Raw genomic sequence first — 27,856 nt, 5'->3', positions numbered from 1 at the left:
ATTTACACTCCAGAGTGTTGCTTAACAGAGGGATTTGAAGCCCTCACCCTCCTCTCTGCTGGCAGTGCCCACATCCTGCTGTGAGCTGCTTGATGCTCCAGCAGCGCTGCCTTCCCCAGCCCACCCCTCTTCTCCCAGCTGGAGTAACACGCCATTTCTTTCCTTTTGTTTTCTATTCCCACAGCTCTCAGAATGGAGAGGAAGGTGGAGCCTGGCCCAACAACCAGTTCGACACGGAGATGCTTCAAGCCATGATCCTGGCCTCGGCAAATGGTCAGACCCTACTGCATGCGGGGAAACTACAGCGGGTTTTAAGAGAAAGACCCCAAGAAATGTCATGCCCAGAGATATGTGTGCTCCTGGGCAGTGTGTGGGCACTGGGTTTTGGGTCACAGTGGCTGGGCTTTGTTTGGGGCCATTCCCACGTGTCCTTAGTTTGCTTTGCTTTACGGCTGGGTTGTATGAAAGCAGCAGGCAGGGAGGGGTGTTCCATGGCTTTGTGTGAGAGAAGCACAATTACCACTCCACGCAGAGCTCTGGATAACAAGTCTGGTTTTCCTAAAGCCTTTATTTATAAATACCTCCGAGCCTTTTCCCCCTTGGTTTAAAAATAGGAGCAGCAGCACAGCCATAAAACGCTGGGTAAAATGCTTTGCATGTTTCCTTTGAGCTCGTGGGAGAGAAGGAATCTGGGGGAGGGGGAAGGGATGTGATACGGTATTGCTTTCTTGGAAAGGGCTGCAGCCCTAAGCAGACATCAGCAGCTGTGGGGATGAGGCATTGGGCAATGGGGCTGTTTACACACCAGGGAAGGAAACAATGCAAAAATGGGGCTCTGCTCTGTAAAAAAAAATAGCCTGCAGGACCTCCAGATCCGGTTTCCTTGCTCACAAATAAAGCTGATTTCCTGGCATACAGAGCTGGGCAGTTCCCTTCCAGGTCAGACACTGGCTCCAATATAAATCCCAGCCCTGTTTTGGTACATTTCCCCCTACCCACATTTCTGTGGGACCCCAAGCCCTTTATAGGGTCTGCATTAAACCTCTAATAGAGGGCTGGGGATGGCTTTCCCTGCAGCAGTGTGGTGAGAAGCAGCTTGGTGCAGCCCATCATTTCCTTGTCCATGGCAGTGATGGATGGGGATGGGAACACTGGTGCTGGGGATTCAGCCTGCACTCCTCTCCATCTCCACCGCACCAGGAGCCCCCAGACACTTTTTCTTTCCCACCAGAGCTCTGTTTCCATCTGTCTCCCCTTCTCCCTGCTCTGCTGCTTTAGCTGTGAAGCTAATAGTGCTGATTGGTGCAGGCTTTGATGAGGAGCAGTGCTAATTGCCCACTCAACCTTGTGCTGCCAACCCTTGGGTAATGTTCTGTGGCTGTTTACACGATCCTTAATGCCATCTGCTTGCCCTGGTTGAGCAATGGGTGGGAGGAAGCCCCTAACTCAGTGAGTTGCTCCATGCTTATAACCCTGGGAGGTTGAGCCCTTCTGATGCTCTCTGCTCCCAGTCTCTGGAAGGGGCTGATGGTGCCCTGCCTGCATCCCTACACTGCACATGGGTTGTCCTTCATTTCAAACCCCATGGCTCCTTTGCCCTTGGAACAGGGAGCCTGAGAAATGCAGTGGTTTGTAGAGGCAGCTGCTGGGACAGACGAAGGAGAGGGGATGCTCCAGGAAACCAGACACTGAGGGGCAGCATGGGAGGCACAGTGTCCTCAAAATACTTTGGATTTCAGCAAGAATGTGTAGGGGTGCTGTGGGGCAGCAGGGGAGCCTGCAGACAGGGAGTGGCCGTCAGCCCCACTATATTGGGTGTCCCAAAAGCACCAGCAGCAGCTGCAGCAGCAAGTGCTCCCCGACCTCCTGTCCCCTCTGCGTATGGGGGAGGTTTGAGCCAGGAAGGGGTTATTTTTGCCCAGCTCTCATTTTCCTCTTCACTGTGTGGCTGCAGGGGCCTGGGGACTTTTTTGGGCAATGTCTGGCTGCTGGCAGAGGCTGAGCACAACCTTTACAGCAAGGAGAGCTGGAGTGCCCTGCTTGGCAAGAGCCTCTCGGTGCCCATTTATAAATCCCCATTGTCCCCGTTCCCTCTCCTTTTCATCCCTAATGCCAATGTTACCTAGGAGCAGCCCTTTGCTCTCACCCTGACCAACCGGCACGCTGGGAACTGCGCTCCTGGAAGGTTGTGCTGGGACTGCCAATGAGATCCTGGGAGCAGTGCTGGGTGCCCCTATAGCACAAAGCCCCCGAGCAGCAGGGATGCTCCATGAGCACTGATGCTCCCAAGCCGCCCTGAGGCTGAAACACAGCAGTACATAGGACCATAACAGAGCCCTGCCATGCCACCAGTGTGGGTCCCTAACTGCAGCTCTGCTTGAATGCATTCCCCCTTAGCCTGCTGTTTCCAAGCTCATTGTGGTGGTTTTCTTTCCCTCCTCCCGTCCCAACAGAGCAGCTGTAACTTCTCAAGCTCTGATTGCTTAATACTTCCAACCTCTTCAAGGGGACACAACAAACACTGTATTTCAGTGACTTTGTGTCCAGACAAGGTGGCAGTGGGAGCATCTGTAGGGCTGACTTGGGGAGAAGATGCAGGAGAAGCAGCTTGAGGTTTCTGCTCAGGGTTTGCCTTTACTGCTGCAGTCTGTAAATGGAGAGAGAATGGGCTCTGCCTGGGGCCCTTCAGGCACCATGGTGTTCTGCAGCCTCTCAGGAGAGCATCTCTATGAGGCAGCTAAAACCCCTTGCACGAGAGAGCTGAGCTCAGCCCTTGTGCATGCGGAGAGTTTGAGCAAAGCCATTTCCTACTGGGGCTGTGTTGGAGCTCATTCTCTGTCATCCCTCCGTGCTCATATCCTCCCTCTCACATCCCCCCATTTCCATCTGCTCTCTGCCTCCAGCATCCCGGGGGGGCTCTGCTCCCTTCCCTGCTCTGCGCCTGCTCTTTGCAGCTCGGCAGCAATGAATTCCCATCCCATCCCCCTCTGTACTGATTGCTTTGTGCTTACATCCCAGAGCCAACCGCAGCACTGTAAGGGAGGATTTTCTTTATTGATTTGTCTGCTCCCGGAATAAACCTGGCTGGGGAAATGCTGGGGTCAGGGCTTTGGATGCAGGACGAAGGGAAAAACACTGATATTGGCTTTGCCTTAATGCACTGCTAATGGTCAGTGCTGTGCAGTATTTACAGTGGGCTGCTGGGGAGGGGATGTCTTTGTGCTCCAGAAAGCAAGGCAGGACAGTTCCCAATCCCATTCCCATTCTCATTTCCACCACTCATCCCCATCCCCCTTCCTGCTGCTCATCCCCATCTCCCATGCTATTCCCATCCCATCCCCATCCTGTCCTCACTGCCCATCTCCATCCCCATCCCCACTTCCCATCCCCACCTCCCATCCCCATTCCATTCCACCCAATCCCCATTCTCACCACCCGTTGCCATCCCATCCTCATTCCCATGCCCATCTCCCATTCCTATCCCCATTCTCATTCCTATCTCCCATCCCCATCCCCACCTCTCATTCCTATCCCCAACCTCACTTCCTATCCCTGTCCTCATCCTCACCTCCCATGTGTGTCCCCATTCCCAACTCCATCCCCACTGCTCACCCCTGTCCCCATTCTCATCCCCATCCCCATCCCAAATTCCATCCCCACCTCCCACCCTTGTCCCCATTCCCACCCCCAACCCATCTCCACCTCCCATCTCCATCCTATCCTCACATCCCACAGCCTGGCTCAGCTTAGCCTTCCCTCTGGAGGGAAGAAGAGGATGCTCACAAGCATCTCCCCAGTGCAACAGGAACGAAGGCTCAGAGCCATTGCTAACCCCACTCCTCTCCTCTGCCCCTGCAGAAGCCACTGATGTCAACGCAACACTGGGTGGGGGCACAGGCACCATGGGGCTGAGCGCCCGCTATGGCCCCCAGTTCACCCTGCAACACGTCCCCGACTACCGGCAGAACGTCTACATCCCGGGCAGCACCGCCACACTGAGCAACGCCGCCGGCAAACGCGACGCCAAACCCTCAGGCGGCAACAAGAAGAAATCTGGCAAGAAGGAAAAGAAGTAGAAAGGAGACGTCAGAGCGGCCGGGCAGCGCGTGCCAGCACTCCCCAACACCACAGGAGGACGAATGTGGATTTGCTTTTTATTTCTCATTTCTTGGCGACGCAAAAGTTAGGAAGCGCTGCGAATGTATTGTCATCGTCAGAGCTAGGAGCAGGCTGCCTGCTGTTAGGTCTCATGATGAAAAGCAATCTGGAAAGCTAAAGCTAACACAAACAAGTGCCCTGTGAATACAGCTAACGTTTTATACGACCCCTCGGGTGTTAGGATGCACGAGGTCGAAAGGCTTCGGCCAAATCCTTGGCTTCACTTTGCTCCCAGATGGTCCGAGAAAGGCACGAGGCTCTCGCTCGGCTTCGTCCAGTGTAAATAATTGTAACACCCATCTGTTAATTTATAGAGCTTTGATCGTTTTCATTATGGAAAGAAAAAGGAATTTCCCAGCAGAAAAGCCCCACGCTCCACATTTTCTGCTCTTTTAACTTCGTGAAACTCACCCTGGGTTATTCGTAGCGGTGGATTTGTGGGTAGGGAGTGCTTCAGTTCCTGTTCAGCTGTTTATCTGAGAAAGAAAAAGAAGTGTTCGTATTGCATGAATCAAAGGGAACAATGCAGAGCTGCATCCTGAGCAGTTATTCTTTTGTTTTGTTTTGTTTTGTTTTGTTTTGTTTTGTTTTGTTTTGTTTTCCTGAAGTACAACCAGCCATGGCCTGAGAGCTCCTGGCGTCTGAGCGGGGGTTTGGACCGGCCCTGGGGGAATCTGAGCAGACACATCTCATCCCTTCGTTGCAGTAAATATTTATGTGTACAGTCAATGTTCTTTTGGAATTAAAGCAACGGGGCTGGAAGGGGCTGCTCTGCACCTCGCCATGACCCCACGTGTGCATCACCTGCATCACAGCTGCACTTTGGAACACGCATCCCAACACACCCCCCACCCCAGGATGTCCTCACATGGCTGCATGGCATGAGGTGAAGGCACCTTGTATTTGGGGAGTGGGGGACAAGTAAGTGACAGTGGGTTTGGTGGCACTTGGGGAGCAGATCTGGGCTGGGGGCCCTTGCAATGGCCCAGGGATGGGCTGGGATAAAACATGGTGGAGGGAGAATCTGGCTTTGGGGTTTCCACCTCCCAGAGGGAACAGGAGGATGAGGAGTTGGATTTCTCCATGTTGTGCCCCTTCCAAGTGGGCTCAGCCCAGAGGAGGGTCCTGGTGGCACTGCTGGGGACACCCCAAGCTCCCAGTATCACAGCATCTGTGCCCCATTCCCCTCCCCCTTCCCTCCCCCCCCCAAGAAGGCAGAGAGGGAATTTGGCACCCAAAGTGGGTGTGGGTAGGGAGAGGGTGGTCCCCCCCATTCCCCTTAGGGGCCACTCTATTTCACATAGGATTTTTTGCTCTTTTTTAATCACTAACACTTAACTCACCCCCCCACCCCACCCCCAACCACACACACACCCTGGGGAGGGGGGGGATAGCAGCCCCTCCACACACCCCACTCACCCCATCCCAACCCCACAGCTGCTCCACAGCCCCATGTAGCTGCCACTCCCCCCTCCCACCCAGCAATGCCATAGGCAAATCGTAGTCTTTATCTTTCTTTTTAACCTGCAATCTGAGGTAGAGTAGAGAGTGTTGTGTATTTAGTGGCGTGTTATTTTTATCTCGGTATCTAACTTGTGGAACAGCAGTATTTTCACTTTCTCTGTATCTTCTCTCCATGTGGTCTGTGCTCCGAGTGTACATGAGATGAAACACGTTTGCCCTCCCCATGTGTCTAATATTGAATTATACTTATATATTATATATATGCTTATATCCTTCTTATACCCGTATAGACCGATGTCAATGTGTTACACGCAAGTTTTATACTCTAATATTTATATTGCTTTTTCTTTTTTTTTTTTCTTTGGGAAAAAAAAAACAATAAAAATGGTTTCTTCTGAATACATGGTGGTGCTTTTGAGGGAGAACCCCCCCATCCCTATGGCGGACCCCCCCCCCCCAATGCACTGAGGGTGGATGAGGGGGGGCTGAAGCCTGTCTCGCAGCCATGGGGTGAGATCAAGCAGCCGCTGCCAGATGTGCTGGGGGCAGAGTCGGGGGGAGCAGCCGAGGAGATACCGACATCCCACCCCACCCCCTCCCACCCCAACGGACCGGGCCGCGGGCGCCCCTGCAGGAGCGTGGCTGCATAGCACCGGGAGGTAAGGGGGGGGGGAGGGGGGGGTTAGGGGGGGGGGAGGGGGGGGGTTAGGGGGAGGGGGGGGGTTGGGGGGGGGGAGGGGCCCCGACAATGCCCCCTCACACACAGAGACACCCCCCCCCCCCCCCCCCCCTCCGGAGAGTCCCCAACCCAGACACCCTTCGGAGATCCCCCCCCCCAAACTCCTACTCCCCTACACCCTGAGACCCCCTCCCCTTCTCCAATCCCGCTGCAGCCTACAGAGGCAGAGCTCCGAAATCCCTCTGCACCCTATTGAGACCCTGAGACACTCTCGCTCCTCCAAACCCGAAATCCACTTGGATTCCTCCTCAAATCCTACTGCACCCCCTCCTCCCCCCAAGACCCCGCGGAACGTGCCGGGGGCAGCTCCGTTCTCACGCACGTGAATGGGATTTTCCTAAGGGCGGTGTGTCAATGGGGAGGAGAAAGGCGCGGCTCGGACACAGCGGCCCCGGGTAATTAGCGGTGATGAAGAGAAGGCACACCGGGCTCATTGCCGGGGGGGCGTGGGGCTCGAAGATGGAGGAGGTGGTGAAGGATGGTGGGGGGTGGGGGTGGGGGGGGTGGAAGGAAGAGGCTGGGAACACGCCCCCCCCCCCCCCCCCTAAAGGTGGCTCTTTTTACAGCCTTCCATACCCAGGGAGGAATGAGGGGCATTTAAAGCTCTGCCACGTCTCTTCATGCTCTGCAAATTCACTTTGTGATCCTTCAGTTACCTATCCATCCATCTATAGAGCTGTCTGTCTATCTATCTATCTATCTATCTATCTATCTATCTATCTGTCTGTCTGTCTGTCTATCTATCTATCTATCTATCTATCTCCCTATCCATCTATCAATCCATCTCTCCATTTATCTATATATCCATCTACCTATCTACCTATCTTTGTCTATCTGTCAATCTACCTACCTGTCCATCTGTTTGTCTACCTATTTATCCATCTATCCATCCACCTATCTTCTATCCATATATCTAATCATTCATCTATCTCTCCATCTATCTATCCTATCCATCTACCCATCATCCAGCCATCTAGTGATCCTATCTACCCTATCTATCTATCTATCTATCTATCTATCTATCTATCTATCTATCTATCCTATGTCTAGCTGTCTGTCCGTCCAACCATCCATCCAACCACCTATCCATCCATCTATTTGTCAGTCAGTCAATCTATCTGTCCATCTCCCAGCCTGGCTTTCCTATGTGCCCCTCCAGCTCCTCTGCTCCAGCTCCAGGTCAGAGAGGCAGCTCAGAACAGCTGTTTCATCCCAGTTTTTCCTGTGAGTTGCCAGGCACCTGAGGGCACGTTGCTCCCACCTCCAATATCCCACCTTGGGGCATTGCACTCCCCAATTAGCAGCTTTGTCATTGCTGAGTTAATCAAAAGGGCCCTTAGGAAAAAAAATAAAACAAAACAACTTAAAGAGAATGAAGCCAAAGTGGGGCAATAATCAGCTCTCTGCCCTGGTTTTAAAATTATCCTGGCAGTCCCTTGTGTCCACGCCTGCAGCATGTGGCTCATCCCTCCTGCTGCAGCAGTGGGGACACGATGGGTAGGAAGGGACCTGGGGACAGAGTGGGGACAGCTGGTGGCTGTATCCCTGTGAGCAGGGGATAGAGGGGGCTGGAGAGGTGAAGGTGGAAGCAGGAAGGGCTGGAGCATCCTTCAGGTGTACCAAGGGATGGCATTGGTACCCACAATGTACCCACAAGACACAGACCCACGTCATTGGATCCTGCCCCATATACAGGACAAGGACAAGGACAAAGTACTCATGTGACAACAAGCCAGGGACACCAGCACACAGCAGGGCATTTGCCCATCTAACGTGGCCATCTGGACAAAGCAGGCGTGTATGCCAGCAGGGAGCTGATTCCTGGCTGGGTCAGCCCCTATACTCAGTGAGATCCAACCCAAACAGGGCCACACTGCCACATGGATGCTATGGGGACAAGAAAGGCTTGAGGTGTGTAGCCAGAGTGTTTGGGCTTCCAGGTCCCACAGCAGTATTGCCAGAGGGAGGTATTCTGCACAGGGAATGGACAAGGTCCCTGCAGCCCCATGCCACAAACTCAAGGCTGGTCTCTGCACTGAGGTTACAATATGGAGGCACAAAGAGCCAAGATCATCTTTTTAATACCAAAAATAACATTTGTTTTTCTATCTTTTATCCATACAGACTGTCTGATATCACAGTGCTACCAAAGCACTGCTTCTCCACAGCTGCAGGGCCATGAAAAACAGCTTTATATTAAAGGGAACCATTACAAGAAAACAAAAGCCTTTGGGCAAGGCTCCAGCTCACATACCCTGATCCTCATTCTGCAGCTTTCTGGAGCTGTGGAATGCAGCCACCCACATTCAGTGTTCAATGATGACCCATCTCTGCCACCAGCCTGATGTGGCTCTTGCCACCCTGGTGTGTCAGTGTCATGGCCCCCAGCCCCACATGCACCAAGAAAACAGAGGGATGGATGGGTGCTTGAGTTGTTCCACCACCCTTTTTAACCCCATATTTCCCCCCAGCAGTAGGGGCAGGGCCAGGCATTGCTCCTTGCAGACCCCTGGAGCACCCAGCCAGGAGCACATCACTACCAGCTCCTTCTGCTCAGCCCCATCCTGCTCCTCTGCTGCTCCAGGCTGTGCAGCAGCCCCCACCCTGCAGCCAACCTTTCTCTCTTCCACACACAGACCTCATTTACAGTGGCACGTATCTCTTCCCAAGGGGCTCTGAGCAGCTCAGGCAGCTCCTGAGCTGTTAGCATCTCCGCTTCATGCACTACTGGCTTTACATGCCAGAGCTCAGCACCTGCAATGGGACAGAGATAATAAGCACAAAGCGAAGCCGCAAGGTGGAATCATGCCCTGTGCAGAGCAAGAACAGCAGCTGCTGTATGGACTTTTGTTACCGTTTCCAGCCCATAATGGGATAACACATCCCAACAATACCCCAACCAGCACAAAACCTGACTTGTCTTTTCCCCAGCGTAGCACTTATAGATGCAAATGAGAAGGCATGACTTCAGATAGAGCAGCACTGCAGCCCCGCTCTGCCCTGTGCCCCAGCTCTCCCTTGGCAACCTGAGTCACTGCTCTGCTCTGCCCGTGACCTCGCACTGCACGCGCCTGCCAAGCCCCATTGCACGGAGCAGAACATTCACACTCTTGGGTGCGACAGCAGCCAGGCCCAGATGACGCGGGGCTGTTACAGATCACTCCATTACCTCATTGTTGCAAATATGTTGAATTAAAGCAACAACGCAACTCGGCACCTGAGTGGGAGCTGGAACGTGAAATGTGGCTCCAACAGCCCCGACAGCAAAATACTTCCTGAAATCATGACTGCCCTCTGCCATAATCCAAATGCAATGCCCAACTTGAGCTGCTGATCTCAGTGCTCAGCTCAATGGTGCCTCCATCTCATCTTCTCTCTGCTCTTTTGCACTGTTATGAGAGCAGGCAGCATCCTTCCATAGCGTGGAAACAGCCTTTCATTTGCTGCAAGAGGTGAAATCCTTAGAAACAGTGGAAGGAAACACCTTCAGATCAGTTGTCCAGCCTGCCATGCCACAGGATCAGGGCTGGAATAACACTGTGTTTAATGGGATCAAACCCCAAAGGGTTAAGTGTAAGTCCTGCTTGAGGCTGTCAGTGCCACTGTGGTGGGACTGACCGATCTATTTTGCCTGACCAACCCAGTGACTTTCTGTAATGGTGAAATTGCACCAGAGGACATGGGAAGGGTCACTGACATCGTCTCTCTGGACTTCAGTGTGGCCTTTGACACAATTATGTGATACTGTGATTCCACAAGCAAAGGAAAAGGCAAAATGGAACTTCGGGGATGCTTCCCTGTGTGAGGTTTGTGGAGCCCACAATGCTCCCATGGCTTGGGCACGGCTGGTGGCCCACAGTGAGGACAGCAGAGCAGCGGGGCTGGCTGAGTACAGCAAACATGAAGAACTCATGTGCAGACACCAAGCAAGGAAGATGCAGCCTTGCATTTGGGAGGGGGTGGTGTAAGGGAAGGGAGTGCTTGGGAATATAAAGCAGCAGCTGAACTGCTGCACAAGCAAGAGGAATTAACTCTTGCAGGGCTGAAAACCTTTCATTAGCAATTTGGCAAGGAGACTCCAGATATACTGAGAGCAGCCATGCTAAACCACCTGGAAGGGACAGGCAATAGGTTTAAAGGCCTTTCAGAGTCTCTGCTGATGAACTATAGTGAACCCAGCACCTCTTTTCCTGCACTGCAGGAGCACAGAGCTGGGAGAGCAGCTCCAAGGCTGTGCATCCCATGGGAGAGAAGCAGAGGAAAGCAGCCACCAGGCAAACAAGCAGCTTCCAAAGCCCCATAGTTAACAACCTCCCTTCCATGTCTGCTAACACAACTTCCCCTGCACAGTGTGGGCACTTCTGGGTGCTGGGTGTGCCTGCACCCTGTGCAGAGGGATGCTGCTCTCCTATCAACACTGTACCGAGGGGAGAACCAAGCTCTGGGTCTGTGCAGACAACACAGAGAGCATTCATAGATGCCAGGCAGGCTTTGTGTGCTGATCCCCTCGGGGCTCCAGCAGTGGACAGGAGGAGAGATGTCCCAGCAGCTGGACTGCAGCACAGTGAGGGCTGTGAAAGCAGCCGCTTGTATTCAATGGGCTTTTTGTCTCCATCCTCCCTTTGGCACAGCCTCCCCTCCCTGACAGCCTTCTCTCCCTGGCATAAGCCCGGACAGAGCTGCCCTCCTGCATCCTCTCCTGGCAGGTCTCAAATCCTCCCTCCCCCCTCCAACATCTTCTTTCCCCAGCAGTGTTTTCTCTCACCCTCCCACCTTTTTCTTCCACAAATGTGCTCGGTTGCTTTTTTGAGCCGTGTAACCCGTAAACATCCCCGGCATCTTGTATGGAGGAGTGCTGTGAAATTACAGTTCTGCATTTAAACCTTCTCCTCCTCATTCATGCCTCAAAGTGTCTGTGGCAGACACACAAACACCTACGGTGGATGATTTCATACAGATCCTTTGTGCCCCTCTTCTGCATTAAGCACTCCCAGGTCTCCCCTGCCATCCTTGCTGCACTTTTCCAGCTCATTATGTCTCCCCTCGGGCAGAGGAACCAGCACTGCAGGCAGCATCCACAATGCAGGTACACAGCACACTTAAGACTAAATAAAGCCACTGCTGTGCCATGCTCTGATTGCTTCTCCTTCCTCTCCCATGGATTCCTACATCTCACTTGGAGCCATCCCTGGAGACACCCAAGGTCAGGCTGGACAGGGTCTCTGGGCACCTGGTGGAGCTGTAGGTATCCCTTGTTCATTGCAGGGAGTTGGACTGAATGGCCTTGAAGTGACCATCCCAACCAAAAGGATTCTATGTTTCTATTAAGAGAAATACACGAAATCATTACACTGTTTCTAGCACAAGTTATTCATGGCAGGGCTGAGGAGCAGGTGCCTGGAAAGCCACAGTTTGGGTCACCCCCAGCTGACCTGATTCAAGGTTACAGTAGCTCTGGCAAAATGTTTCGGAAAGAGTTGGGAACAGCTGCCTCTGCCCACAGGATACAGAGGTTTCTCTGTGCTATGGCTGCACCATGAGGAAGGCTGCACCCTGCTCCCCTGGCTCAGCTTAGGGTTGGCAGCACTGAGCAATGGGGCAAGGTTGGATTGCTCTTTGTATCGCTCCATCCCCCTTGGAGGAGGGCGAGCTGGGGTGGGATGGAGCTGTGATTGATTTTCCGCATTCCCTTTGGTGTGCCATGGGGAACAGATGGGCCATGCATGACGTTGGGGTGACAGAAGAGAGTGACAGAGAGTGGCTGAGTCATTGCAACCACAGCTCTGAATCACTGGGCTGGGATAAGCTATGGGGACAATCACAGCACCAGGCTGGGGACACTGAGCCATTGTGTGCACACCCCGTCAATGAACCGGCTCCAGCCATCTCCTCCTACTGACCCCGCTCACCACAATGAGGCCTTTAAGGCATGGAGCAGAGCCTGGAGGTGCATCTATTCCTTCACAGACCTCATGAGGTTGTGAATGGGCACAGCTGCTTGGGCAGCAGGAGGCAGATCTGGGCACTGATGGGCTGATTCTATGGCTGTGATGAGGTAAAGTGAGCTGGGAGTGCTCCTGGGGGACAGCCATCCCCAGATCCTTTCCCCCCACACAGCTTTCAGCCACTGCCTCAAGCCTGTAGCACTGCCTGGGATTATAGTGGCCAAAGTCCAGGACATGGTCTTGTTGAAGCTCATCCCATTGTCCTCAGCCCAGCTCTCCAGCCTGTCCATATCACTCTGCTGGGTCTTCAGACATAGGGTTTGGATTTTGGGTGCTATTGGAGATGGGCTCTGCAATCCAATAGATCCCTTCCAGCTCAGGATAGTCTGTGATTCTGCAGTTCTATGAACTCCTGGGGACAACAAGGCACCAGATGGGGGCTGTGGGGAAAGGGCTGAGGGGGGCATTGCACCCAGTGACAATGTCAGAGCTGGTTAAGGCTGGTTAAGGAACTATGTAGGCGCTGCCACCTCAAGCACTTGTGCCGTGATCAGCTCTGAAAAGAGCAGAAAAGAAAAAGGGGGAAAGTGCAGTGAGCAGCTGAAGGACGTTCTTTGGTGACACTCAGAGTGTCTGGGACCCATCTCACCCCTACATGGGTGTTAAGTGCGCTCTGCTGGCCCCTGCAGCCTGGTTAGTGCAGCAGAGATCTCACAAGCAGCAAATCCTGCTGATAGTCCAGTGCCTTCAGTCCTCATCCAGCCCAGGAACTAAGCAGCAGCTGAGCCTCAGGCTTGATGCTGAGCTTTGTTTGTGCAGGTGTGCAAAAGGAAACAGTCCCCACCAAAGGGAAGCGGGGTCTGGAGCAGCTGCGAGGAGGCGAGCATCACCCCAGGGGCTGGCAGCAGCAGGAGAGCTTCCTGCAGGCAGCCTGCACTGGGCATAGTGGGCTGTGGAGTAAATGGAGCTGATCAGAAGGACATGGGCACAGGACACAGGGCACGGCAGCACCGAGCAGCTGGCAGGACACAGAGTGCCATGGTGACAGCCACAGTCCCAGCATTGGAAGAGGAAAACACCAGGAGGATGGTTGTATGGTGACACCAGCCACATGCCAGCCATAGGATCCCACTGTTGGCTGGAGCACAGTCCTGTCAGCATTTTAATCACTACTACTAACAGCTAAGACCTCAGAAACACAAGTCTGTGAGGGTCAAACCCCCTTCTGACACTATGCAGCTATTCCCACCAGCCTCACATTTTTCCCTCCTGACAGCACCCATCCCCATCACTCCCTGCCATCCTACAGGACACCCTGTACCTTTAAATCCTCAACACGTGTAAAAGAAGAGCATCTCACTGCTACTATAGGCTGCTAGAAGGGAAATGAGCATTTCTTTCAGCTCTCCTCCTGTATTTCAGACAGGGAAATTGTAGCTTTCTCTCCTACATCCCTGTTCTGGTTTCCATTTCCCAAAGGCTCGCCTTGGAGACCTCCCTCCCCCACTCCCCTGCTTGGTGACCAGCTGGCAGACACTGCTGTAGCACAGATCTGGCACTGCGTGTCCTCATTTCTGCTTTTCTGGGTCCTCATTTTCTCAGCTTTCTTTTTCTCAGCCTGCAGCCCACTACCTGGAATCCCCCTCACTTTCAGCAGTGCACAAACTACTGACTGCAGCCATTTCTTCCACGCTGTCCTCCTCAGCCCCCACCATTTCTGAGCCTCCTTCCATGTTGTCTCTTTTCCAAACATATTTTGATCTCTTTTCCTTCTGCTACCTGGCATCAGCTTCTTCCCTTCGTCTCCTCCTGTAGCCCTTGGCACTGGGTTGTACCTCTGCATGTCCTGCTGCAACCTCAGCTCTTTCCACCTCTATGTGAATATTTCTGGCAGGAACACAACAACCCTGTCGTGCTCACACTCGGGCATGTAAAACCTCTGATTCTACCTCCCCTGCTTGGAAGACAAACCCTAAAGCTCCATGTTGCAGGGCAGAACAGATGCCAGCACACAGGAGAACAGTGTGGTGCATAAGCCAGCACTAATGGAGTAATGGAGAAGCTATTTTGGAAATGGATTAAAAGGATGCAACGCGTCAGCAGCAATACGGGTATCTGAACTGTGCCATGGTTTCCTTGACAGCTGCTAGGAACAAACACCAAGCAGTTTATATGGGCACTGATTTCCCTTCCTGAACCATTCCCAAAATGCCCAGCATTAGGCAGCTCTGAGAGCAGCACCTGCCTGTCCCACAGCCCTGCTGTGTCTGCACTGACCCCAGCCAGCTCCCACTGACACAGCCACTCAGCTTCATTGTCATCTGCATGGGACTCACAGGGCCCCGTGAAATCCATGTGGCAGGAGCAGGGTGCTGACCTGAGCATCCAAACCCTCAGACAGAATGTCAGCCTCATGCCCCATTTCTCTGCTGAAAAGAGCACTTTTTGTATTAGGGAGAGGGACAACAAATATTCCATGTCCTGCTCCTCATGTCTGGCAGGTGCAGGGCATAACCCAGCTGGTTTGCCCTTCCCTCCCCACATACTTGGATGGAAGGGATGGAAGGGCCAGGAGGGGCCGGGGTGGTCAGGAGGGGATGGATTAGGACCTGACTGCCTGGCAACATCTTCCTCCCTGAGAAGTGGCCCGGGGGGGGGTTGGGTGCTCAGCCAGGATTTTTGGCGTGTTTTCTAAAGCTTTCCCTGGGAGAACCCAGCTGTTGGGTTATTTGCTGCCATTTGAAGCCCCCGAGGCTCCTTCCCTGATCTCCCCGTTCGCTCTCCCTCGGCGCCAGGTTCACTTGTCTCCGCTCTCCTCTCCAACTGGCGTCCCGGCTGCTAATGCCATCCTCTGCCCTCTAATCTCCCTTTCTCTCCCCCGACGGCGCTCAGCCCTCTAAGAAGATTAACTCGGTCTCAGCTGCTTTCCTTCCCCAGCAACAGAGCCATCACCCCGCTGAATCCCATGTGCGGCAGCGACACATGCGCTACCATCAATACAGCGGCAGCGAAGCCGCGGTGCCCCCTCGCGTCCAGGCAGGCAGCACCAAAGCGGGGTGAAACCCGAAGGTTTTGGGACCAGAATGAGATGCAACGGGACAAAGCGTGGGTGCAGGGTTGTGGTCCGTGGCTCTGGGCAGCGAATGGAGCCCACGCGTCCTCCCCAGTTTTTAGCCTTCTGCACCAAGAGATATCGAAAAGCCTCTAAAAACCCAGCACTAAAAAAGTCGCATTCCTTCTGACTTTCCGAGGCTGACAGCCCTTTAATCCCACTGTCTCCAGCACAAATCACTCTGAGAGGAGCTTCTCCTTCCATCAGAGAGAGGAGGGTTGCTGTGCACCCCTCGCAGCCATCGGTGAGGCACCGAAGCAGTTAACGCCGAACGCATGAGCGCTCTGCAGATTTCTGTTTCCAAGACAACAGCTCCTGATGAAACCCAGAGCTATAAAATCCCATTTAACATCTGCGTGAGCCTTCCTGGCTGCCTGTGCTGGGTGCCATCTGCCGGTACAACACTGCGTTTCCCCAGCTCGGCTGTAGGTCCCCAGCACCCCAAAAACATGGATTTAGGGGGGTAGGGGCTGCTGTGCCATGCAGGAGAACTGGAGGGTGAGAGCTGGCTGCCTGTCCCAGATGTGGGGTGATGGAGGGGAGGCTGCCACACTGTCCAGCCCTCAGCTTCCTACCCCATATTGTTCAGGGCCAGTGGAGTCATAGTGCAGACACTGATCACTGTGGCCCTGCCCCTCACAACTGGCATAGATGCTCCCTGCAGAGCAAACCAGTCCTAATTCACCCTTAGGGGCTAACATTGGTGTGACAGCAGCATTCCCTTGCCATTGAGCACAGCTTTCTGGCTCCCCACACAGGTGCTTGTGAACTTAGAGGGTCTCTGAGGACGAGACAGAACAGGGGCCCAGGGGGGACTTCAGTCTGAACTCAGCCCATGTCACAGAATAGAGCTGGGGGACCATATTGTATTGGGACACTGCAAATTTGGATCCCCCCCCCACCTGTGGGCTTTGCTTACACACAGAGCAGGCTGTCCAAATAGCAGGCAGGCAGGTCCCTAGCATCAGAGGATGGTAAGGAGTTACTGCTCTGGAGGAGTTAGTCTCGGTAAGAGCAAACACTGCCTCCCCAAAGGAAGCTCAAACCACAGCTACAGAAATAACCCAGTTCCTTACATCTGTTGCCAGGCTTTAGCATCCTTAGATAGCAGAACTGGCTCCATAATAAATGCATGAGCTTCTGTGCCTAAAGTGGGGTGCAGGACTGCTTGGCCACAGGTATTTATGGAATCTTTCCCATGTGCAGCCCTGAGCTGTCCCTGCTGTCACCCCCCACACACACTTTAGGATGCAGAGGTGTGGAAATTGAAGCTATTTTCCTTCTGTTTTACGAATCCCGCTGAGTCACTGGGAACCTGAGAGAGAGCATCCCCTCTGCCTGGGGGGGGGTGGGCAGGAATAAGGCAGAGCCTCCTTCATCCCTCCATCATCTCACTGCATTGCTGGGCATGGGATGGAAAGCATCTGCTGGGACAGCAGCAGTAGGAGCCCTGGAGCTTTGGCATCTGCTGGAGCCAGGGGAACCTAAAGGGGCCACGGATGAAAGCTGACACAGAACAAAAATACTCTTTGAGCTCCAATTGTGATTGCTGGCACAGCTGCTAGCCAGATCCCCTTCCGAATGCTGAAACACGCCAGCAAGGGGATGGAAATCATTAGCTTGTGAGTTCTCATGTTTTATCCATCTTTACCATTTTCACCTCCCCCTCCTCTTAAACAAGCTGGGATTTTGGGCACCCCAAAGCTGCAGTCCCTGTACCCCCAAGACAGTGGCTGGGACCACCACAAGGGCTGAACACATCCCTGGGCTCAGTGTTGCTTATTGAGGCCAGGATTGGGACCACTTCATTCCAAGAGCTGCGGGAGGAGGGGAGGAATGCGAGAGCTCCAGGAGTGCAGCATTGCTGGGAGGAGGGGATGTGTTTCAGGAAACCCAGAGACACAGGAAATCAACGGAGAGGGACCATAATTGAGGCCAGATGTTGCAAACAAAGAATGGCTCTGGTAGCAGGGAGTGAAGGAAGTGAGAAAGTGCATGCTGTGGGGACAGCACGGGGCACAGGCAGCCGAGTTAACCTGCTGGGCTGAGAGTGGCCTTTGCATTCAAAGGAGCCACTGCTGCTGGTGGAGCTGGGAGGGCTCACTTGTGGCTGTGGGCCTCCAGGCTGGGCTGCCAGATCCCCACTGCAGCACTGCTTGGAGGCGGGGTGGGGGGTACAGCTGTGAGCTCATAGGCATCCTGTGTTAACAGCTCCCATGCATGGCTGTGGTGCTGCTGCTGCACAGCCCAGCTCACCCCAGGGAAGGACATGGGAGGGTGTGAGGGAATGAGGAATCTGAGCCTGTGGCTGCACAGTGTGGTCAGCACTGCTGCTGCATACCTACCTCATGGAGCTGCATCAGGTTTGGGTGCCCCCAGGCTCAAGCAGCAGCTCTGGAAAAGCTCAAAGACCGTCTCTGACCTCTCCCCTTTCCTCCCCCTCCTCCTCCAACCCCCCCTTTAAAATGCATTTGCAATGAAATCTGAAATTGATGTGGCTGGAATAGAGCAGCCTGATGCCAGACGCCTGCATGAACAGAGCACAGCGTGACTGTTTGGAAAGCAGGGAGGGGAGGGCTGATACCCACTAGGCCTCCCAAACAGCAAGGGAGGAGATGGAGCAAGGGACAACAGCACTAAATGGCTGCCCAGTTGGTCACACGGCTTTTGGTGCACCATGTGAATTGCTGCTCTTTATTTAGGTGAGAGGCTACTTAAGAAAGCCCTCAAGTTTGCCCAGTGCTCTCAGAGCGTGTGGATGGAAGTGGGCATACAGTGATGCTCAGCACCTCAGAGCTATGCAGGCAAACCTTCCAGTTGCTGCTCTTGGCATCCACCCTGCCAGCAAAGCAGAGCTGTGCTCTCTGTATACCCAGGCCTCCATCCCCAAGAATCCAACCCCACTCATATCTCCTGCACATTATTGATATAGCTTTGCATTCAGTCCAACTCTTCTGCTGTCTGACACCCAACTGCATCTCACAGCTGCATTCACCTCCACCAGCTGCTCTCCTCCTCTGCCTTCTCTTTTACCAGCTTTACATTCAGTATCCTCTTCTCTTCCATGCCTCCTCTGCTCCTCCTCGACACTCCCACACAACCTTCTCCCTAAAAGCAAAAGCATATTGCCACCATTCTACACATTTATCACTCTCTGTGTCAGCTGGAAGGTTCTGAGCTCCACATTCCACAGGCAGAGTCCACCCCCTTGGTTGTGCTTACACAACGAGACACTGAAATTAAAGAAGACACACAAAAAAAACCCCAGAGAAGCACATTCCTAAAATACTCACTCCCAGTATTATACCAGGAGTGTGGTTGCAGCCCTGCAGCTGTTGGCAGGACACAAGAGATACCCATGAAAACACCATGGCACTTAAATTCAGGCAGACCATCCCCTGCTGCCATCCTGCCTGCAGGAAGGGCTGCATCCTGCTGCTCCCACCTTCCTTCCTCCCTGCTGCTGACTCAGCACGAGCAGTTTTTAATCACAGGGGAAAAAACAATCGGCATCCTTCCTTCCAGACGTTGGATCCGGCTGTTTTGTGGATAGGTTTTTCCTTTGCAAAGGGACTGAAATGAGGCATGGGGTTGTGCAGCCTCCCCCAGTGCTGCTGGGTGACCAGCAAGCCTGAGTCGAGCCTTTGGAGCAGCCTGTACCTGGATGCTGACTTCACACACAAGGATGGATGGAGCACTGCAGACCCAAAGGGAGAAGGGCCCCAACATTGGGGCTCAGAGCTGCTACTGCAACTGCAACTTCCAGGCTGGGGAGGGCACAGTGTATGTGCCCAAATCCTGCTGCTGGGGCTCTGCACAGGTGACAGGGAATGAGAACAAGCAGAGCTGAGAGCAGGGCAGTGCAGCATCACATACAGATGAGACAGAAGGTGCTGACCACCCCATCAAACACAGGATACTCAGCCCAGGGCAAAGCACTTTTCCTGTACAGAGACAACCCTCTGCAGAGTCCCAGTGACCCCCTGGGACAGTAACCCCCTATACAGGCTCACCTGTAATACAACAGGGCTGGTTGGTGGCCACAGCTCTCCCTATCAAGCCAAAATTAGACTCAAGGTGGAGAGGAAGCAGATGAGTCTGTAGGTGTAGGATGAGCACGGGCAGCCCCAAGTCCCTCCCTTTGTACCACTGCCAGGTCAAACACAAAGCATTAAAGCAGTGCCTGCAGACTTCAGACAAAGCAGGACTGGGATTCCTGCTGATCTGAGCACAGGGATCAGCAGGAGAGCAATGCAGAAACATGCAAGTGCAGATGAGGGATGCTGCCCAGGGTGAGCAGCCCAGCAGCCCTCTGCTTTTTGGACTCCCAGCTCCCACGTGGCAGACAAACAACTGCTTGTTACTCGTGCTGCTTCCCAACTCGTGACAGCAAGCAGAAGGGTTCTGTAAACAGCTGCTCTGTGCCTCCAGAGCTCTGCATTCAGATCTCATCCTTGGCTAAAGGAAACAGCCTCAGCCACGGCCAGGAGGGGTTGTAAGGCCGTGCAGCAGCTGGGGAGCTGGGGCAGAGGGCAGGCACTGGGATACTCAGAGCTGACAGCACAGGAGGGCTGAGGGACAGCAGAACTATTTATTGGCTGCTGGGGATTCAAGGGAAAGGCCTGACTACATCCCAGCTATGAAAACGCTGATTCGATCGATGAGTTTAGGAACAAACAAATACCCCACACCCCAAAGCAACAGCACAGAGCTGAGCACGCCTGAGGCACCTCATCCTTCCCTACTACTCATATAGCATTATAAAGGCTCTGGCACTGGGAACAAGGTCAGATTTATTTCCACTCCATTGTCTGTGAGACGCAGCAGTGCTCTCATTCAGGTCACAGCCTTAACCCCCAGCATCCCATCCTCCTGTGGCTGCCTGCATCCAGCAGGGCCAGGAAAGAAGGGAGGGTTTTGTTCCAGGAGGCTCAGATCTGTGCCTGGAAGAGCTCTTGCACTGCAAGAAGGAAAAACAGCCCCGTGATCTGCTGTAACTACCGGCATTGCACAACCAACCTTGTTTTATTTTTGGCATTATATGTGGCAGGAAAGCATGACTTATCCTCCTGGACTTTTACAGGGCAGATTCTTTTGCATTTCAAGCACTCAGTTTTTCCTATACACACAGCCCAAAGCTCTCCAGGTCCTCTCAAGCTGTTTGGATGGGAGCAACTCGTTCATTACTTACCCATTATAATTAAGGGGCAGAGGTGAACCCAAGTGAGCACTTACCAGAAGCTTGTCCTTAATATATAAGGACCTTTGAATGGATCCAGGCCCATATGGGCTCACCCAGACTTGCCCTGTACCCAGGGGAGAGCAAACAGCTTCTTCCTCTGCAGGTCCAGAGGCAGCTTGTTTGGGAACTAAGGTTCCATGCTGGGTATTGACTGTGTGCACTTTGCCTGTGCCGTGCATCAGCCTTTATGCAATGTCAGAAAGCACAGAGGATGCAGGGAGAGGAGGAGTGGGACACCATGTGGAGAACAGAACAGCAACAAACCCAACTTTGCTGTTAAGGGAAGGGGCTGATCCTTCTCTCCACCCTCCTGGTCTTTGTTCTCTTTAAGTGCTGAGGCCTCAGACAAATGCTGCTGCATGAGCACATCCCTCAGTAACCTCCAGCTTTTCCCCATGCAGTGGCTGAGCAGAACCACGCCAGCAATCAGTAATAAAGATTCGGCTTCTCCGTGCAACAAAGTGCATTGAAACTGGGATGGGGAGAGACTAGAGAGCATCTCCCTGGTGCTCGCTGGCATCATCCTGACACCCCCACAGAGCACCATAACCTCATTGAAGACAACACCTTAAATTCAAGCAGAGAGCTCAGGCCAAGGTGACAATATCCAGCTGCACATCACCTTTGGTGGGACAGAGTGACACGTCCTGCAAGGAGCCCAAGCACCCAACAGTGCCATGTGGGAGCCCCCACCTCCTCCCAGGGATGCTCCCCAGCAGACAGCACGGCGCTGCCTGCACACAACCACTGACCTATTTTCGGTTGTGTGGGCATACACGAGATCACAGGCAAAGGGCGCTTCAGCTCAGGATATTTAAAGGAAAAGACACTGATGTAAGTGTCTCCAGAAGCCGCAGTGGCTCTTAGGATGTTTATCATCTTCCTGAGAAGCCTCTTTGTGCGCGGCTGTGGGAAGGAAAGAGAGATAAAAAGCGGTTGGGTACAAGCAGAACAAAAAGCTCCATTAAGCTGCAAAGTCACATTGCGATGAGAGCAACAAAGTGGGAATCACAGGGGATGAAAGGGCTTGAGGATAAATCAGGCCCAGGGCTGAGAGTGAGTGGGACACATCAGTGAGGGATGGGCAGAGTGATGTGGGAAGGAGCTGCGGCATTACCTGGCTGTGTTACCTGCTCTGAGATCAGCTGGACACTGTGACACCAGCTGCCATTGCTGCACATGTACCCCAGGGGTGAGGACCTGGGCTTTGGGTCTGCCCCAATGATATTCCCTTCTGGAAGTGAATGCAGAGCTTGCTTCATATCCTGGATTGAGAAATGCCTGCTTGGTCTCCCCAGGCCGCACTGTGATGAGTAAGATAAGGGCAGTTCCTAGAATTAGAGGCAAGAACAACAAGCACTCAGTTACTGCAGGCTGGAGGTTCTCCTGGGGCTTTCCATGCAGCTGGGAAAGGTGACGTGTTGGTAACAAACCTGGGACAACATCCCATCCAGCACATGTGGGCAGGAAGGAAAAGGGACAAGAATAGAGCTCAGCATCCTCAGCAAGGAAAGAGGGAAGTTGGGCAGGAGCAGCCCCGCAGATCCTATGGGGCCTATGGTGATGTGCCCAGCTGGATGCAGAGATGAGGGGCCAGAAAGTGATGCCACACTCTGAAACAGCACGGAGGGAGGTTGGAGCTGGCAGGGGATAAAGCAGAGCACCCCACTTCCAGCATCTTCCCATGGGAGCCCCTCATGCTGCCTCATACCAGCCTCCTCCTCCCCCCCACCAGCCCCGGGCTTTGCCTCAGCATCTTCCCTCCCTTCTCCTCCTCCTTCAAACCCTGTTCTATTTTCTTCTACGGAAACATAAAATGGAGACTGCAGGAGAGAAAAACATTCGGTTTAAAATGGCTGAGGGAGAGGACGGCTCCGCATTGTGGTGCACGAGCACCCTCTGGTGCCACACAGACCATGGAGGAGTGATGCTCCAACACAAACAGACCCCAACCAGACCTCATAGAAATGACCCTATATTGGCCCAAACACCCACCCCAAACACTCCAGGAGCAGCCTCTTTTCTCCCAAGCATTCCTGGCTGCATCTCCTTTCGACCCCTTTAAACATTTTTTTTCCTCACTGTATTACATGCACAGTCCATAGGGAAAGGCTTAGGAAAATCCAACACTTTTCACCATAGTTCCTATCAACTAAAGCAGTTGCTATATACATTTATATGTGTATATACACACACACAGTTCCCCCACTGATGTGTTCTTTGCCTTGTTAAAATCCCCAGCAGAAACCCTGTGCTGTGCTTCACCCCGATGGAAGCACACCCAGATTGAGAAGAGGGGGCTGAGGGTGACACTGAGCTGCCCCACATGAAAGGCTATGAACCAAAGGGGAATGGCAACGAGCCCAGGACACCTTGCAGGCCATCCCCTGATCCTCCAGGAGTAAATCAGCCTAGGGACAAAGCCAGCTGGATCTGGAGCTTAAATTCCCACGTCAACCTTACAGAGGGTTTTTCAGGTTCAGTTCACAAGGGGACAGCGGGCATTGATTATAGGAGAGAAAAGCATAGATTCAGGATCTGTGTGCTGTGGGGCAGCTGGAGCAAAGCAAGGAAAGGAAAACAGGGAATTAAAACCCACAGCAGAACAGAAAGAGACAGATAAAGCACTTCTATAGGTAACTGTGGGTAAAATCATAATGCTAAAGGAGGAAGTCCAGCCAGGAGCAGGGTGCCCTCACACACTGTGGCACTGTATCTGCACACATACAGCCCAGCACTCACACAACTCAAAGCCACAGCGGCCATGTAACAAACCCCAAAACCCTCTGAGGGTCTTTTTAGGGAAGGAGGGTCCCTCTGGGGTCAGGGCTGGGCTGGGGCAGCAGCTCTGGGCCATATCTGTGCTGCAGCACTGTGCTCAGCTATGGGAGACATGGATGGGATGCCCAGATCCAACCCCACAGATGTTATGGGCACATCCCCAGTGTGGTGAGGGATGAGTGGGTCTGGGAGCAGCACAGCACAGTGCTGCAGGTCACAGCTGGCCTGGAAGGGCAGGAGAAGCACAGCACAGCCATTGCTGCAGTGTTTCTTCATGGGAACGGGCATCTAAAGTGCCAAAACACCTCACCCTCTGAGCAACGATGGGCTAAATAATGGCAAAGCACAGCCCTGGGGCTATTAAATAACGATGCATTCTCAGCACGCCCAGGGTGACTCAGCATGGCAGGGTGGACCCAGCCTGGTGGGACAGTGCCATGGGGCAGGGAGATGCTGGGGGGGGAGCTCTGGGGTCTGGGCCCTAAACCATCAGTAGGGGAGGGTATGGTGGGAGCTGGGAAAGAGGAATAACAATGGTTGGACTGGGGTGTAGTTGGGCTGTGGGGAGCTCTGCAGTGTAGAACAAAGGGATGGAGAGAAGGGCTTGCATAATGCTCTCTGGGGATCTGCTTTATTTAATGGCACAAAAGGCTGCAGCTCCCTTCTCCTGCTGCGTAACAACCAGCACCAAAAGGCTGCGATGCTGCCTTTGTGCACCAGAGCAGGTGATCCCTCCCTGTGCCCCCAGCAGCAGATGGGGAACCCCCCCCTCCCCATTACGGACTTGTCAAAGGCAGGGAAAAAAAAAAGGAAAGAAAGAAAGAAATCCCCCCTGGCAAGGCAGGATAAAGGCGGGGGGGGCAGCGGGGGATGCTGCGTGTGTAGCACTTCCCCTCTTTGTCTGCAAAAGGAGGTCACGGGGGGGAAAAGGGAGGATGCAGGGATGCGTCAGAGCCCAGGCAGGAAACCAGATGACTTCTTCTCCCAATCCCCATCCTCTGACCTCACTTCCAGGCTGGGAGCCAACGCGGCTCAACTGCGCACATCTGGCGGATGAAAGCAGCACTGCAACGGGCTTAAAAACTTCAGTACAGATTTGGGGACCACACGGAATCCCCCCGGGTTTTCAGCCCAGGAGAATCCTCGGACCCCCATGAGGTTATAAAAAGTTGGTGCACCGCTGTCCCTCAGCTGGGGCTCATCCCAGCGCCTCCTGCAGGTGGGGCTGCCACAAACTCTGCCTGGCACCCACATCCCCACACCTGGCACTTAGGACCCCGTGTGAGTGCCAGGGATGTGCACTGTAGACCCCAACGCCTCCCAGTGAGCGCCCCACACCTGCACACGCAGCCCAGCTGTGCCCCAGTGCTCCCCAAAGCAGCAGCCTGATGGCACAGCACTGGCATTAGCAGGTCCCCACTGCTGACCCTTTGCTACCTGCAAAGCTGAGTGCTCTGCCCCTCGATTCCTGCACAGTGAGCACCCCCACAGTGCTGGCATTAAGAAGGGGAGTGGGTGTAACCCCTTCCTAGCAATGAAGCCCCCTGCAGCACAGCTCTGTCTCACCTGCATGTATTTTTCTGTGCACGGCATCCTGCATCAGAAGTGCCAGCTCACCTGCCATGCCAGGATGTGGGTCACCATTGGTAGCCCGTGGGTAATGCTGTGACGAGAGACCAGGGAGCACTGTTTGCCATAGAGCTCATTGAAAGTCGGTTCCAGGTATACAGACACCACCAGCACCTGTGGTGGACAAAAACCATCAGCTGCTGAAACACAAACTGAACTTTGGATGTATCTGGGTTGGCACAAGGAGGTGCTGGACAGTCCAACAGGCTGAGAGCTGTGTGTGCTTCTAGAATCCTTGTGCCAAGAGACTGCAGCTTCTAGGATCTGTGGGTTTCGTGTTGAGGCCCCAAACCCTTCCCTACAGTAACTCAAAGGCACAGACACCCCTTCTGCAGCCATGGTGCAGGAAGAAAGGCTCCAGGCCTCCTCTGAGAACACACCATCCCCCAGCAGCACCATCCCCAAAGCCCTAATAGAGAACACAGGCTCTGATAAGAACTAATAATAAAAAGTTAATATGAAACCAGATCTTCAAACTGAATCAACCCACAAGCCAAACTATCTGTATGTCCATAATGTCATATGGCAACGCACAGAGTGCAAGTTGTGCAGCACAGGGTCTGTATTAATACCAGTGTGAAATCCTGACCTGATGCATAGTGAATTATTCCTGTAAGTATGGAAAAGGGAGCCCAGGTCAGGGCAGAGAGCAAAGCTGTCCTGCCAGAAGAGAATCCAGACTCTCTGTCCTTAGGCCTGGCAGTGAGCACATCTGTTGTATGTGAGTGCTCCTGGACAAGAAGAGAAGAGGGACATCTCTGTTCCTTTTCAGTGCCACTTGCCAGCTGACAATGGCCCAAGTTAACGGCTGCCAGAGGAAAAGCAAAGCAAAAACATAAGGTTCTCTGACAAAACACAAAGGTTTGGGCTGGGAAAAGAAAGGAAGCTTTGCATAGAGCAGGCACTGCAGGGAGAGGGTTCCTGCAGTAAGGCATTGGTGGGCATGGGAAGCAACACCTGCTGATGCCCTGCTTACCTGAAGGGAAGTGAAGAGTGTGTGTGCATGCTTCCATCAAAGCTCAGGGTGTCTCAGTGTTACGGCCTCCCTGCATGACACCCAGCAGGAGATAAATGGAGGACTATTAAGTTGGAAGGATCACTGCGTCCACTCCCTGGCTCCAGCAGCACCACCCAAGTCCTGTGGCTGAGAATGGTGTCCCAATGCTCCTTGAGTCCCATCCACTCTGCAGAGCCTGTTCCATACCTAATACATACGGAAAGAACTTTTTCCACAGCATTTTAGCTTCTAACCTAATGCAGAAAGTGACTGCATGCACCTGAATGCATTATTTGGAGCAGCTCCTGAAAGTGAAGCCCCCAGGCACCAACACAGCAGGGCAGAGGATGTGCTGGGCCAGAGAAAGGCACCAGTACATCCCAGTAAGGAAACTGCTCCAATGCAACCTGCTGGCAGAGCACTGGGAACCCCCTCTGCCAGGCTCTGCAGGTGCTGTACACGGTGCTGGCACTACCAGGGTGCCAAAAATCCACACCTAGGATTGGAAAGTTACCCTGATCAGCATGAATTAGGGCTGCAAACTCCATTCTGCAGAGGGAGCACAGAGCTTCCATTCAAACCAAGAGATCCATGTGCCACCTGGCGTCCAACAGCAGCTCTGCACTGTGACCCGAATTGCTGAAACACCGGTATTTAAACGAGTGGAAGTGATAGAGGACCCTCCCAACCCAAACTGCTCTGGGATTCTATCACAGCCCTGTGTCCTGCTGGGGGTGCAGCAGATGGGGAATGTGCTTTTAGGGGTGCAGGGTGGCTGTGGCTGGGCAGCACTCACACAGTGCAGCGCAGGGAGAGCAGCCACAGCCATCCTGATAACTGGGCTGGAAACTCATTGGTGACATTTCCAGGTCTATTTCTGAAGGTGTGACAGTGTATGTAGGACAGAGCGCTCTAATGCTCTCTGAAAGATGAGGTATGAGCTCCTGGCAGCAGCAGGACTCAAGGTGACACCAGCTACCGTTCTGCCCTTACAATGCACGTCATAGGATCATAGAATAACAGAATGGTTGGGTAGGAGGGAACCTTACAGCCCCCAGTTCCATCCCTGCTGTTAGTTGGGTGCCCCCCACCAGCTCAGACTGACCGGAGCCCACCCATGGCTACAGCCCAGAGCACAGGGCAGCAGAGGAAAGGAGACAAAACACAGAGCTTTCAGAAACACACGCAAGGGTCAGTGGTCTGGGAAGGTTCAGATCCTCTTCCCTATCGATCCCCACTTATTTCAATATAACAGAGCAACCTGGAAGCTCAGCATCCACATTCAAAGTGGAAAGGAAAAACAGGGATAGAATAGATAACACTGAGGTAGGGAAATAGCAGCCCTATGGAGGATTGTGGTGGATGTGGGACATCGCTCTTAGCACAGTGCAGAGCATCCATCCCAACCTGACTCACCCTCCAAGCAGAGAGCAGACTTCCCTATGGACTATTGAACTGGTGCCATCAAAAGCCTCAAAAGGGTGATGGTGATGAGAGTCTGACAAGATGCAGAGCAGTGTTTAAATGCAGGTCTCACCTTGGTCCAGCTTGGTCTGTACAACCATCTCTGTTGGAGACCAAGGATGTGCCTGAAGAACACAGGAGGAGCAGCCTCTCATGGAGTGTGCAATGTAAAGAACCTACACTTAAAACAAGGTATTTACATGGATTCTGCAGCAATCTGGTCAGCTCTCCTTGTTCCAGAGGTATAAGCAGGAGCAGCCATAAACCCAGAACCCAGGGCTCCCCTCACTGCACTCCAGCTCACAATATGCAGCAATGTACACTT

General features: G+C 53.3%; 2 protein-coding genes across 12 annotated transcripts in view; one reads left to right on the top strand and one right to left on the bottom strand.

Annotated features, from left to right (window-relative positions):
- The window catches only part of LOC107320284 (protocadherin gamma-C5), a 77,359-nt gene extending 71,338 nt beyond the window's left edge, over positions 1-6,021 (top strand). For all 7 annotated transcript variants that reach the window (XM_085518976.1, XM_085518973.1, XM_085518975.1 and 4 more), the window contains exons 3-4: positions 185-273; positions 3,859-6,021. In XM_085518976.1, coding sequence (XP_085375102.1) covers positions 185-273; positions 3,859-4,076 — 307 coding nt within the window. In that variant the 3' untranslated portion in view covers positions 4,077-6,021. The remainder of the gene's footprint in view (positions 1-184; positions 274-3,858) is intronic.
- A 2,748-nt stretch (positions 6,022-8,769) lies between these two features.
- Positions 8,770-26,184, bottom strand: LOC107320294 (uncharacterized). 5 transcript variants are annotated; one of them, XM_085518967.1, is made up of 6 exons: positions 26,047-26,184; positions 25,059-25,184; positions 22,094-22,273; positions 21,791-21,991; positions 21,413-21,566; positions 8,770-9,115 (listed from the first exon to the last, which is right to left on the bottom strand). In XM_085518967.1, exons 2-6 carry the CDS (start codon positions 25,083-25,085, stop codon positions 8,898-8,900), a joined length of 780 nt encoding a protein of 259 aa, XP_085375093.1. In that variant the 5' UTR covers positions 25,086-25,184; positions 26,047-26,184; the 3' UTR covers positions 8,770-8,897. The 5 variants fall into 5 exon arrangements, with proteins under 5 accessions (XP_085375093.1, XP_085375096.1, XP_085375094.1 ...); XM_085518968.1 differs by lacking the exon at positions 8,770-9,115 and adding an exon at positions 18,303-18,526; XM_085518971.1 differs by lacking the exon at positions 8,770-9,115 and adding an exon at positions 19,991-20,378.
- Between the last annotated feature and the right edge of the window lie 1,672 nt (positions 26,185-27,856).

Source organism: Coturnix japonica, chromosome 18, assembly GCF_054131305.1.
Source record: "Coturnix japonica strain WE chromosome 18, WE-NBRP24, whole genome shotgun sequence".
Lineage (NCBI taxonomy): Eukaryota > Metazoa > Chordata > Aves > Galliformes > Phasianidae > Coturnix > Coturnix japonica.
This window is presented reverse-complemented; position numbering and strand designations above follow the sequence as displayed.